We start from the raw sequence: 14,180 nt of genomic DNA on the forward strand, positions 1-14,180 counted from the left end.
CTTTCAAAATGAGTGAAATGTCAATTTGTCAAAATTAGTTTAAAATGCTCCAAATAATAATTAAAATAAAAAGAATTTGTCTTTATTTAAATGTTTACTTAGAGATTGCTATATCTATATACAGTTGAAGTCAGAATTATTAGCCCCCCTGAATTATAAGCCTCCTTGTTTATTTTTTCCCCCAATTTCTGTTTAACAGAGAGAATGTTTTTCAACACATTTCTACACATAATAGGGTTAATAACTCATCTCTAATAACTGATTTATTTTATCTTTGCCATGATGACAGTAAATATTTGGCTAGATATTTTTAACGACACTTCTATACAGCTTAAAGTGCCATTTAAAGGTTTAACTAGGTTAATTAGGTTAACTAGGCAGGTTAGGGTAATTAGGCAAGTTATTGTGTAACGATGGTTTGTTCTGTAGACTATCGAAAAAATATAATGCTTAAAGGGGCTAATAATTTGACCTTAAAATGTTTTTTATAAATTTAAAACTGCTTTTTACTCTAGCCGAAATAAAACAAATAAGACTTTCTCCAAAAGAAAATAATATTATCAGACATACTGTGAACATTTCCTTGCTCTGTTAAACATCAATAGTGAAATATTTAAAAATGAAAAAAAAAAAAATCAAAGGGGGTCTAATAATTCTGACTTCAACTGTATACGGTCAAGGCTGAAATTCTGACTTTGAGTTTTTTTATTCAACCAGCAAGTTTTTATCACCGGAAATGACACAGGCTTCTTCCAAAACAAAATAAAACGATGTCCAAGAGGCATTATAGTGGTAAAAAAATTCTTAGCTTTTATTTACATTTGCCAGGGGTGTGAATAATTTTGTGCGTGACTGTATATATAACTATAGTTGCATTGATAGATGACATGAGAATGACAATTTCTGGGGTTAAAATATGTGATTGTCTTACTATTATGAAGATTAACATTAGAGAACTACCACACATCAGTCTAATTTCAGCTTGGAAGACATTTAAATGCAAAAAGTTTTTTTTAAAGGAGAATTTTCCCAGTTTGAAACAAATCAAGACAACACTTTACAATAAGGTTGTATTAGTATTAATAGGTTGCATTTATTAACATGAACAAACAATGAACAACACATTTATTACTATTTCTTCATGATATGGCCCGTTTCCACTGAGTGGTGCAATACGGTACGGTGCCGCTGAAATTTATCAGGCTTGAGTTTCCACTGCCAAAAGGGTACCAATAGGGTACCATTTGCTCCTCTGGGTTTTCGGGCTTCTCCTTTCCTTTTTTGAGCTTCACTCCCAAGTTTGTCCGTTTCTGGAAGGATTGAGTGTCAGAAGCACTTCAATAATCACGTGCACGTTATTATCATCACTTCATTATTTCAAATATAGATACGTGGCGAGCGCAAGCGGAAAAGCGAAATCGCTCACGCTTTAGACGACCTTGTAAACAACTATGGGGCACAGGATAGATTCTGCTATTCTTCTTGGCTTTGTAGCTGTTCATCAAGAAGACGACATGGTTTGTTTGAGCTCGGGTCGACTATGGCTTGTTATTATATGTATATATTATTACGGTGTAATGTATTGGCTGTGTATTTAAAAATGGCGCTTCCAGCTTGTGCACGAGCTTGTGACATATCACTTTAAACCAATAACCGATAACCAATTAGGTACCCAAAAAGTAGTACGGTACGGTTTGCTTTTTGGTACCTTTCAACAGTGGAAATGGCCATAAAAGCGTACAGAACCGTACCGTACTGTACCATACTACTCAGTTAGTTCATGTAAATAAAGTTGTTCCTTGTTAGTTAATGTTAACTCACAGTGCATTAACAAATGTTAACAAGCTTAATATAGATACTGCCTCTACATTTTTACAATTACATACAGTTTGTCACATACAAACTTGCACAAACTTTAAAGAACTTTCAAAACACATTCCCCTTACGCTAATGGGATTTCTTACGAAGTTTGACTCACTGCCATTACTTCTAGGTGGTTCAAAATGTTACGGTAAAACCTGTATTGTTCTGGTTAGTAAGGGAAAAAAACACAGCCGGGAACTCTTTGTAGTTCTGATTAAAAAGCAACAAATGTTCAAAATGGGATTGAGAAACTGTGGGCTAAAAGAAAAACACACCAAACTATTTCTTAATGATTCTGGATACCACACATACACACACAGAGAGTGAAAGCTAATGTCTGCTGTCTGCACCACAACACACAACAGCCACTGGGGTTTCTGAACAAGGCTGGACCTTCTCCTGCCCTTTAATGAATGACTGGAAAACAACAGCCTCTTCTCAAACAGTGTGTAATGGATTAGAACAATTATGTAGCTGTTTGCTTTCAGCCCAGGTCAATCACCTCTGTGTTGTTTTTGCAGGCCTGTTAGGGACTGGCCAGTTTTTCCTGACACCCTAAATGGCTGCATTTGGCATTATCAACATCCAAGAATGAAAACTGACCCCTTAATACGGTGCAGGGTCTTTTTTAATATAATGATAATTCGGAGGTGATGAACCCATTTGTGAATGGTTGTAATAGTATTAACTTAATGTGTTAAGTTTGGTCATATTTTAGGATTTATTACATGACTACATGATTCTGATTGGACAATAGTGGAATTTAGTAGTTAAATATTTTCATAGTGTAAAGGAGGCCAACGAGCGAAGATCAGGTTGGGTGCAGTAGGACCGGTGGGTTACACGTAGGGGCTCGTCTGGGATGGGAGTGAGGTTTAAGGGGGTGAGTGTAATGGTAGCCAGCTAGCAAAGTTCTATGCAAGTAAACCTCAATCCTCTGACCTCAAAGGGCGCTGTAGTGACAGTTGCTAGAGGAAATGGTCTTCAGCATCCTTGTAAAGCATCCGACTCCCATACAAAGAATCACCGATTTGATCCCAGCTCAGACCATGTTGGGTGCAGTAGGACCAATGGGTATCACATGGGGGCTTGTCCGGGATGGGAGTGAGGTTTAGGGGGGTGAGTGTAACGGAGGTCAGCTACAGAAGTGCTATGGAGAAATACCTCACTCCTCTGACCTTTAAAGGTGCTCTAGTGACAGATGTTAGAGGCTATAGTCTTTAGCATCCTTGTAAGAGCAGCCGACTCTCATACAAAGAATCGCCAGTTTAATCCCAGCTCAGACTGGGTTTGGTGCAGTAGGACCGGTGGGTAACAATAAAATCACATTTTTAAAAGTCCTGTAGCTTAGCAGAGCATTGTACTAGCAGCACCAATGGTCATGGGTTCAATCCCCAAGGGAAAAAATAATAGAAACATCAAAAAAAGTGCTTGCCAAACGGACAAAAGTAAACTTATAGGCATGAGGTAAAGCAAAATCCCTTTGCTTTGGTTTTGATCATCCTATCAAGGTGTATTTGGTAATAATGATCTGACTGTACTTTACTCCTTATATATGAAAAACCTTTTTGGCTGGAAGACGCCCAGGATGGATGACGGACATTGATTGGTGAGTTTTAGAGCTACCAGGAAACCAGAAACTTAGGTATTGAGTGGACATAGGCCAAAAAGTGAGCGCATTAATCTCATAAGGGTTATCTGAACATCAATAAGAGATCCCATATTTTTCAACATTGAGTGTCGTGATGGGAGAAGGAGGAGAGGAAAAACAGAAGACAGCATCTCTTAATGTGTGGAGAGGGAAAAGACGCTGAAGAGAGAAAGAGAGATATCACACATTATGTCGGGTCTAAGTTCCAGAGGGCACTTTGCGGTCATTTCCTGGCCTGACAGCTAACCACAGACTCTTGGCCTAGGTTTCAATCGTTCTCCAAGAACAAAGGGCTTCCCCCAACAATCAATCAATTTCTGTGAAACCAGGCTGGAAAAAGTCCATCACACTCAGGTTTCAGTAGGAGAAAAAGTTTTTGAATTTTTTGAGGTGTGTGAGTGTGTGTGTGCTTGACTTTGGATGCAAAAGTATGAATTGAGCTATCTGTAGTTTGGTTGCATACCTCTGGGAAGCCAGTCATGTTGACCACAAGTAGCTGAGGAGACTTCATGGATATCTGGCCCAGCTGGTTGAGAGGAAATTTGCCATCCTTTGTGGTGACTGTAATGTGGTCCAGTGCACCTGAACACATAAGAACCCAATCTATTGTTAGCCAACAGGATTCGCTGCAATTATTCGACCATTAGCCACAAAGAACTTTAGGCAAAAAGGGGTAAATGTTGTATTTTTAAGGGCTTTCACCGACTGTAAAAGATATGGACGTAGTATCCGTGATGTCACCCATAGGCTTCTGGCTTTGTGGCCAACCACGCCATTTTGTTCGAGCGTCATCACACCAACCGGGGGCTACCAGTAAAGGGACAATTGGATCCACCCCACCAGGTGGGAATGCGGGAAAGTTCACTTTTCTCCTTTCCTTTATTTACATTTAAAACATCTCCCAAAACCCCGTTTACTCACTCCCTTTTCACCCAACTCACACAGAATGGTTATTTTAAAATATGAATGTTCTATATCAATCCAAGTGACTTTTTCTATCATGCTTGATATCATTTGAAATGTCTCAGTGCAACTGGTACAATGGTCTCATTCCCTCAGAAATAGACATAATCAAAACAATAGATATATAACTTCAGGTATCTTTTGAACCACTACAAAGGGTGTGCCTTTACCTATGGGCTTCTATTTAAATGCCCTATAGGCAGAAACTCTTTCATTTCATGTTATTCAACTTACCCCTTTCTTCGAGGAGTTTCTTGGTGTGACTACTTAAGGGAAAGTTTCTAAATGTTTCTAAACACACATTTACCTGACTAATAAATTGTTATGTTTTGAATTATTAAAACAAAGTTTGTGTTATTAGATTACGTTAAGTCCATAACACCACAAGCCACTGTAAAGGTTAGTAACAGACTAAAACACGATAGATGGAGCAGCGTGGCACACTATATGATGTTCTTAGAGCTCCGACTAACACATTGGTATTAATTTAAGTATACTTAGACTGTAAAAGACCAATAATGGGTTTTCTATTTAGAACAACAAAGTATTGTTGGTCTTCATCTCTAAACTTATGATACTATTTAAATCATATGGTGATTTTTCAAAGTTACTAATAGATTAAGTAAACTGGTCTGCTTGATTCTATAGTAATGATTATGGTATGAATAAATAGTTTTGTTTCGATTTTGTATATAGCAGATCTATGGGGACCACGCAAAAAATATTCTAATCTGAGTAAGTAGGATTCTGCCTTTTTAGAATAATCATTAATCGCCTCTGTTTAATGACCAAGACTGACATGCTTGTGCTTAAGGGATTGTATTCTCGGCCGGTACAAGACTCAGGATGTTATAGGAATCCGAATGAAAGAGAATAACATACAATAACAAATCTAAGAGAATATTCAATCATAATCTAAAGTAATATTAAAAGAAACAAAATGATCTCATCAATGCTAGATAAAACAAGGATACATATATTAATATTCTAAACCAGATATGAGTTAAATTTAAAGTAAATCAACATTGTGCACTGGAAAGATCGAACATGCAGTGAACCTTTGTCTGCCAGTAGACACCGTCGTTGGACTAACTGGCTGGACCTTACAACATTGTATGACAATGTTTCAGATGACTGATCTATATAGCCTACAGCTAATCAATCTGTCAGATTCTGGAGTGCTTTACAGGTCTAAAGAAAAATATAAATGATAAATAATCTTAAATAAAACAAACACAATTAAAGAGATGGTATAAAAGTATAAGAATTTCACTCACCTGGGAAATGGAGGTTTGTGAGCACAATTAAGTGCACACAGCATGCTATATTATCTGATAAGTGTAGGAAATAATTCCAAAAGGCAATTGACTGTGTAAAGCCACATAAAACAAAACAAAAATAAGATGTATATGCAGAGCTCAGCGGCTAATCAGCCAGAATTAGCTGAGATGAAGTGACGACGACCAGTGAGACCTAGCTGTCACTCGAGTGGCCACGCCCTTAATTATGCAGACTTAATATGACTAAAAATAAATGAAACGGATGAGTTATAAAAAAATTCACATAAAAAATTGTCATAAAGAGTAATATTAGCTATATACAGCAAAATAATTTCTTTATACCAGGCTGTAAACACCTTTTTATCTGCTGTAAAGTTGGACATTTTAACAGTGGGCTCAATAGAAATGTGCTCTGTGTTTACATCCGTATTAGCTTCACGATGGAGAGCAGGATGTTGCTGCTTGGCTTTCACACATAGCAGCGACACTGTAGATCATTGATGAGCTTTGGTCATTATCAAAAAAAAAAATCTTATTGTTTTCATTATCGGGCGATTAAATCATCAGTGATGTTAATGCGATATTGTGTAGCTTGTAAGTGCCTTATGACTGTGTAGTAAATGCTGCTTCATCTGAATGCATGTGCTGGAGATTTACTACTGATTATAGAACTGGTTTACTGACAAAATACGCATGAAAGCTAATTGCCTTGAAAGATGGCTGATGTGCCTCCACTTCCAGTGATCACGATCTAGGGCCATAATATCAACCCCTGCTGCTGCATGACCAAATCGCACATCAAAACCAACTAAAACTAAACGTATCAGGACATCGAACACTTGAACATACCTATAATGACCAAAACCATCTATGCCATTTTTTTGGGGTCACATCCTGTTTATCTACAGCCAGATATAAGGGGGCAACATGTTTTGCCTTGTGTAGTGTGGTCCTCCTGTTGAGCCTGCTCTCAATCAGGACCCTTGGTAATGTCTGAAGCCTTGCCCTCCTAGGGTGCCTATGTTTAGGCCAAAACAATTTTGTTTGAGGGCCATTCCTGAAGCTAAAACAGTGAAGCACAATGCTAGAAACATCATGCCCAGGAAATGCAAGAACTGAAAAAGAATGTTTTTGACCTGAAGAATGTTGCAGTTGTTTTTGCCCATACAATGAAAGTCATTAAGGCCCATGACATTATGGAATGCCATTGTACTGTACAGACAAAAAAGCAGAGACATTTTTTAAAATACCTTATTTTTCTCTTTGACAGAAGAAGAATGCCATGCAGGTTCTGATTGACATTTCATTTTGGGAAGAACTTTCAAGACAAACAATGGAATAACTACCTTCACTAGACCTTTGCTTGAATTATGTATCCTTTCCCTAACAGTCACAAAAAATGAAAGGTTTCAAATGAAGAGACTCCTTTCGATGATTGTTGTGACGACATGTCTCGCTCTCCTTGAGGGATGAAAGCACCCAGTCCTTTCTCTCCAGACAGAAAACCAGAACATTTCGCCAGCATGTCTCCTTCCCTCATCTGCCTTACCTCACACAGCAATGTTTCTGTCTCTCACCCTTTGTCCCCAGGCTTACCTTATTTTATCCCACACTTCTGGAGAACACTAACACACTCCACTATACTTTGATCTTTCACAAGAGAACCTGCATGTGCCTTTTGTATAAAAACCTCTCTCAATTCTCCATACAGATACAATTTTGTCGGTCAGCTACCTGAACAGTAATATCCAAGAAAATTATACTCTGCTAACCTTGAAAACTAGCCTCTGTGCAATCTCTGATTGGTTCAACAGTGCTTATGGCACAAAAATCTCAATCTTGCCATGAGCAAAGGTATGCAGAGAATAGTCTCTGCAACTCACTTCAGATTGTGTGTGTGCTATCTGGAAATGTTCACATCTGCTAATGCTTCCATGAAACATATTGCTGTTTCCTCCACTAAAATACATTGAATTTAACAGGGAAGCTATTAGCCAAATGGGCTCTTCCTGGTCAAGGAACCACCTGTTGTCCTCTCTGTTTCAAGAGGCTGGCTAATATTCAGAAGCATCACTGGTTTAAAGTTAAGATTGTGGTATACCTTAAACAAGACCAAAGGACAAACTGGTTTTTGTTTTAGGTGTTTGAAGCAATTTGCTGAAGTCAGCTTTCAAGTAATAACTACCATTGGTCTGTCGGGATACATAATAGATAGGAGTTGGACTGTGGCTCTGCCTTCTTTGAGTTGGAAAACTTCTTTCTTTGATTTGGAAATTCAGTAGGGTATATACGGTAGTATGCGAACAAATTTTTAATTTGTCAGTAACCTGGGTCAAGCGCTTCCTGTGAAGTGTGTGCAGTTACAAAATTGGCGTTTAAGGTCTGTTTTCTTTAAAAATCAGCAATCTCCACTGCCTGATTGATATACAATATAAAGTGGGTCTCAGATTGTACAAGAAGCACTGCATTAAATTACATTTTTCCCCGCCATGTCTTTAAATTATTTATTTTACCCCAGTACATTCAATAGAGCTTCTGCGCTAGCCTGCTAATCCTGATGGGTGCGTGCGTGTAAACGGCTTTTTATCTCGCTTTATGCTTGAGCAAATAAATGAATGCCAAAGCCTTTTTAATTGATTATATTTAAACTACATTACAACATCGATGCTGTATAAGGAACCGTATAAAATGGAAAAAAAGTCACATTAACCATTCATTGGAAGTTTATCAGTATGGGAAGAAACATAGCTCTGCATACACCCTATTCATTTTGTTGAAGTCTGACGTTTGTAAGTAATAGCATGGTATTTTATTCCCGTTTAATATTGTAAAGCTATCAGCTTTAAAGCAATCTACTGTACAAGGTGATATATAATTTTTGATGTGACAACTTACTGGAGTGCCAAAATGCAGATCTTGTGCAAATTTCCACCACTATTCTTGAAGTGCCCAAGATGGCCAAGATTTATGAATCATACTCAGCAGTGTTGAGGTAACGCTTTATAAGTAACATGCGTTACGTAATAATATTACTTTTCCATAGTAATGAGTTATATAACGCATTACTTTTAAAAATAAGTCATATTATTTGAGCTGCTTTTTGTGAGTAACGTGAGTAACTTTTTACATTGCTTAATTGACTTTTACAAAATATATTGCAGAATAAAAAAAGAACTTAGTCAGGTTGAATCGCTTAGTATGTTAGTATGACTGGTTCAACCGGTTACCTTAAAAGATCCGGTTAAAATAAACAATTCATTCGCAAATCGCCCGTCATCACTACAGACAGTCAGAAACAGAAACAATGGCAGGCTGGAGACTTACATTTTTTGCAGTGGATTCTTGTTTTTTGAACTCATCCAAGAAAAGAAGTGGATTTTTGTTAAGTGTAGATTATGTGCAAGTAAAACACTTGACAACTGCAAGACACACGACACCGAAAAAAACAAAACAAAACTGGACGCGTATCGCTACACCCGCAGCCCACCTTCAGCTATGATTGACATCAGTTCACGTTCTCCAGGTAAAGCAATTAATTCCACTAAACTAAAAAAATGCTTATTGCTTTTATTGTTGAGTAGATGCAGCCACAAAGCGACTACATTTTGTAATATTGTGAGATTTCCTCTTTTGGGAAATGATTTACACATTAGTTAAGGGCACATGAAGCAATTTATTCAATGTATAAAGCCATTCTTTGGGTTAAAACTGTAAATAATCCCTACAAAGCTCAAACATTTATTCTGAATTTGAGATGATTTTTTTCGTCTTACTGATCATTATGTTATTAAACATTTTATAGGTTTAAAATCTGTTTTTGCCTTAATAAATTCTTTCATGTTAGTACTTCTAGGCTTTATTGCAGTCTTTATCTCAATGTACAGTGAATTTACTTAAAGGGCACATAGTTTACCTCTTTTTTATGATTTAATATTAATATTATGGTTCTTTTGAGTGTGCCAGTTTAGGTTCAGTTTAAAACACAATTCAGATTTTTTATTATAATGTGTTAAAAAGTGTCATGTTGGGGGCGTGTCCTCAGTTCGCTGATTTAGTGGTGTGTTGCTTCACATGTAAATTAGTTTCAGCTTCCTGCCCAACGTAACAAAAGGGCGGGGCCATGAGCTCACCCGCTCTGAGTTTGCAACAGAGTCTGACAGGCAGACTGCGAGAAGGAGCAGGAGTGAGAGGTTCAGCAATCAGTCGTACATGTATGACTCGGACACAGACAAAGTAGAGAGTACAAAATTATATGTGTCTTTGTACAGTTTTACAGCCAACTGTGTGCTAGTTTCAAGTGCCGAGCTTGTACACAGAAACTAATAACCATGCACACTGAATTAACTTTGACTGAGGCACCGGATGCGCCGCTCAAAGCCGCGACACGGCACACCAGACACTCTCTGTGGCGCGGCAGAAACATTAAGTGTCCCGAATCATCGCGCCATGCATTTTTGAATTCTAAACATAGGTTTCTGCAGCGGTCCGCGCCACCCAGCCGTCGACTTGAGTGTACCCTGATAGAAACCTATGTTTAGAATTCTAAAACGCATGCTAGTTAAGATCACAAGGAGCTTCTGGGATCGCGAGAAATGCAAACGGCTGAAGTATAAGGTAGACTCAATGAGAAGTACACATGTTTGCAAACCTACCTAAAGATACAACCAATAATTCCGATTAGAGCGATAATGTGGAGAATATTGATCTTGTGTTGAGCCCAATGAGTCTTGCATCTAAAAATAGAGCTAGGGTGTTCCTTTAGTGATATCGCTTCGACTCATGCTGAAAATGGCGGATGTGAATCAACAAACTGAGGATATGATGACGCGCCTGTCAATCAATATTGGTGGGCGGGGGGACCACTCTCCTACGTAAAGTTGCGGTCGGTTTGAAAACCGCTCCAATTGGTCCACCGTTTTTTATGCTGTTAAATTGAAAAAAAAAAAAAAAGCACTGGGTGTGCTTATATCACCCCAATATGACGGTCTATACACCATACATGCACATATGTCTGTCCAAACAGCTTGAAAAGTAGATTTTTTACCATAGGTGCCCTTTAACTAAACACAAAATGTACAAAATACATTACATGCTTTTATTAAACTGTATATACAGCATGTATAGCTATCCTACATTTTTTAAAGGAAAATGAAGGTGTAGGTTATATAGGTGGTTATTAAATGCAGAGCTTCTCAATAGAAAAGGTAAAAAAAAACACCTGCAAGTTCTGAAAGAGATCAAACCTCAGCCAGGTAAGAAAAAAAGAAATGCAAAAGTAACTCGTGTAATATAACGCATTACTTTATGTAAAAAGTAACGCAATTAGTTACTTTTTTGCGGGAGTAACTCAATATTGTAATTCACTATATTCAAAAGTAACTTTCCCCAACACTGATACTCAGAATATGTCATCTGCATTCAACCTAGCCAAGTTAGGAGCAGTGAGAAGTTCAATTCAATTCACCTTAATTTGTATAGCGCTTTTACAATTTTACAAAGTGTCAAAGCAGCTTCACATAAAAGATCATGGTAAAATGAAACAGTGTAGTTCAGTTTTCAGAGTTTAAGTACAGTTTAGTTCAGCTCTGTTCAGTGTGGTTTAATAATCACTACTGCGAGTCCAAACACTGAAGAGCAAATCCATCGATGCGCAGCAGTGAACATACATTATGAGCAGTGAGTAGTAATAACAGTCACATAAGCACTGTTAGCACAAGCACCTGTTTAAAGACACCTAAAGGTGACCTAATTGGCATTTAGGGTAGAAGAGAGGTCCTACAACTCCTCCTGGTATATAGAATCAAACTCACAACCTTTGGGCTGTAGATTTGTCTCTCTAACCATTTGCTGGACCCCCCTTGGGAACAATAAGTTCAGTGCCTTGCTCTGAGACACCACTGTCAAAAAAGAGTGGGACAAAAAACAAAAAACTGTGCATCAACCTAAAACTCCAGGTGTTACTGAGAATTAAACCTCAGAATGACCTTTGGGTCACTATCTTAACAATAAAGGCACAACAGCCCCCTCTCAACTGCAGTTTTCTCACCACTGCCATTTTAGTTGTTTATTTAGAGAAAATTGTGGATCCCACACAATATCATAATTGACTAAACACTAGGGCTGCACGATTCTGGCTAAAATGAGAATCACATTTTTTTTTTGCTTAAAAATGAAGATCAGGATTTTCTCACGATTCTGTAGATGTAAAATAAAGGATTATATGTAGGCATAATTATGTAGGTAATTATAAATACAGAATGTGACTCTTTCTACACCATTTGGAGGTGCCCACGTTGCCGAGCAACATATATAAAACAATGTGAAGACTTTCGACCATCTTAATGCTTCTCTCCTAAGCTTGAAAATATCGGCTGAATCGTTGAGATGCTGGATTTAGATTGTGTAGGGAATCGAGAACATAATCTTTTTTTGATTAATTGTGCAGCCCTACTAAACACCAATTTCAGGAGTAAATATTTTTACTAACTATATACTAATCTATTTTGTACGTTTTTACCCCTAAATGAAACATGAAATGAAATTTGCAGAGATTTTCAGATTAACTTGCTTGTAATAAAACAACTGAACCCTTGTCCTAGATACGAGGTGTCTAGAAAAATACAAATGTTTTCTTGTGAAACGATGTCCTCTGAAGGGAGATTTATCTGGAACAAGAGAAGGCACATTTGTGGAGATCCAAGTGCAAGCAGTCTATCCTATAGATGACAGACTGACAGGCCGTAATCCTTGTGTAGTGTGCCCAGACACAAGGTCACCACATTAATCCCACACTCCACAACCTCCTTCCCTCGGCCAAGGTGATTCTCTTGTCCTTCATAATAAACTTGCTACTTAATTAAATCCAGATGATTTGATCATTTGCTTGAGAGAACTTCATGCCATCGTTCCATATTCACTCCACAGAACCAAGTCCTGGATCAAGAAGCAGTTAGGGAAGGACTGCAAAGGTCAGGAGGTGAAAGGGAAGAACATGGACTGTACAAGTCTCAAATGCCCAACTGTGGGGTCTTTAGGGACTGGACTGGAATGAATAGGGTCAATCTGGATGTACTCCAGGAAGTAGGATCGCAAACAGGGTGACCCCACCTTGTGGAACAATGGTCATGACCAAACGTCCAAAGGTGGATCGGTGTGCATTGATCCTCATGGGAGGACGAGGCAACACAATACTTATTTAGCCTTGTGTAACCTCTGTGACATTGATAATGTGGATCAGGGCTCCTCAACTCCAGTCCTGTCCTTATGAGTTTAACTTGAAACTTAACCAAACAGACCTGAACCTGAACTAGAACGGGCTAATCAAGGTGTTCAGAATTGTTTGTGAATAGCAGAGAGGTGGGTTAAATTAGGATTGACACCAGTCTGCAGTCTCTGACTCTTTAAACTTTGATTCTTTTTGACTAGAGTTCACTGATGAAGATGATAACATCAAATGCTACGGGATGGGTGTCACTTTTTACTGAATACACCGTAAGTTTATACTAGAGTATTTGCTAAATTGTGATCACATAAGGTAGGATAATCTGTGAATTCAGTTTTTATGGTCTCAGAATTCAAATTTATTTCTGTGAATCCCTTCAAACTGATTCAAAAGTGGATTTATTTATTAGTTTGATGATAATGGAGTAAAAAAAACATGAAAGATCAAAATGTATTATTTTAAATAATATATTACTGCATTTTATACTGAATTTAAAATAGTTTATACTTTATACACTGTAAAAAACAATTAGTGAGTGTTCTCACTAATAAAATTGTGCAGTTAACTTATTATGAATAAGTTTGTTCACCTTACTACATTTAAACAAGTAATCCTAACTTTTTAGCAGATTAAGTTGTGTAAACTAAATCGATTCAAGTAATCTTGACTTACAGTAATATATATTTACAACTTTTGAGTGGTCATGTGTCAAAAGCATGTTAAGATGACCTTACTTAGAAAAATTGAGGAAACCGATTGTGAGCATAACTTAAAACAGTTTGTGTTTACAACTTCTTAATAAAGTAAAGTTCAGTACCAAGATTTTTGGATCTAGTTACATACGTTTTTTGAGTTCTGCTCACTAATTTGTGTATACAGTACTGTACAATATTTAGACAATAAAATGTTTTAGGTATTGTTTTTTTTTCTTTACTTAAAGAATTGTGTAAAGTATTGTGCATTATAAAAGGTCATACTTTAGTTTTGGGGGTCTCCAACAACAGGCTGATATGCATGCAAGGGCAAAAACACTTTCATTGTCTTATCATATGCATTTATTTTTACCTAATTATCCCAACGACTCTCATATGATTCGTTCAGCGATTCATTTGTTCCCAAACTCCTCCTTAGCACGACACTAATCTGTGCTGATTGGACCGATGACCCAGTCTGTTGTACTTGGTCGACTGCGTTCATTGCG

The 14,180-nt window shown here is 37.5% G+C and overlaps 1 protein-coding gene across 1 annotated transcript in view; it reads right to left on the reverse strand.

Annotated features, from left to right (window-relative positions):
- Nucleotides 1-14,180, reverse strand: part of mrrf (mitochondrial ribosome recycling factor) — a 36,118-nt gene that overhangs the window by 7,531 nt on the left and 14,407 nt on the right. Inside the window, exon 4 of the mRNA XM_056467184.1 lies at nt 3,978-4,096. Coding sequence (XP_056323159.1) covers nt 3,978-4,096 — 119 coding nt within the window. The remainder of the gene's footprint in view (nt 1-3,977; nt 4,097-14,180) is intronic.

The sequence above is a fragment of the Danio aesculapii genome, chromosome 10 (assembly GCF_903798145.1).
Source record: "Danio aesculapii chromosome 10, fDanAes4.1, whole genome shotgun sequence".
Taxonomy (NCBI): domain Eukaryota; kingdom Metazoa; phylum Chordata; class Actinopteri; order Cypriniformes; family Danionidae; genus Danio; species Danio aesculapii.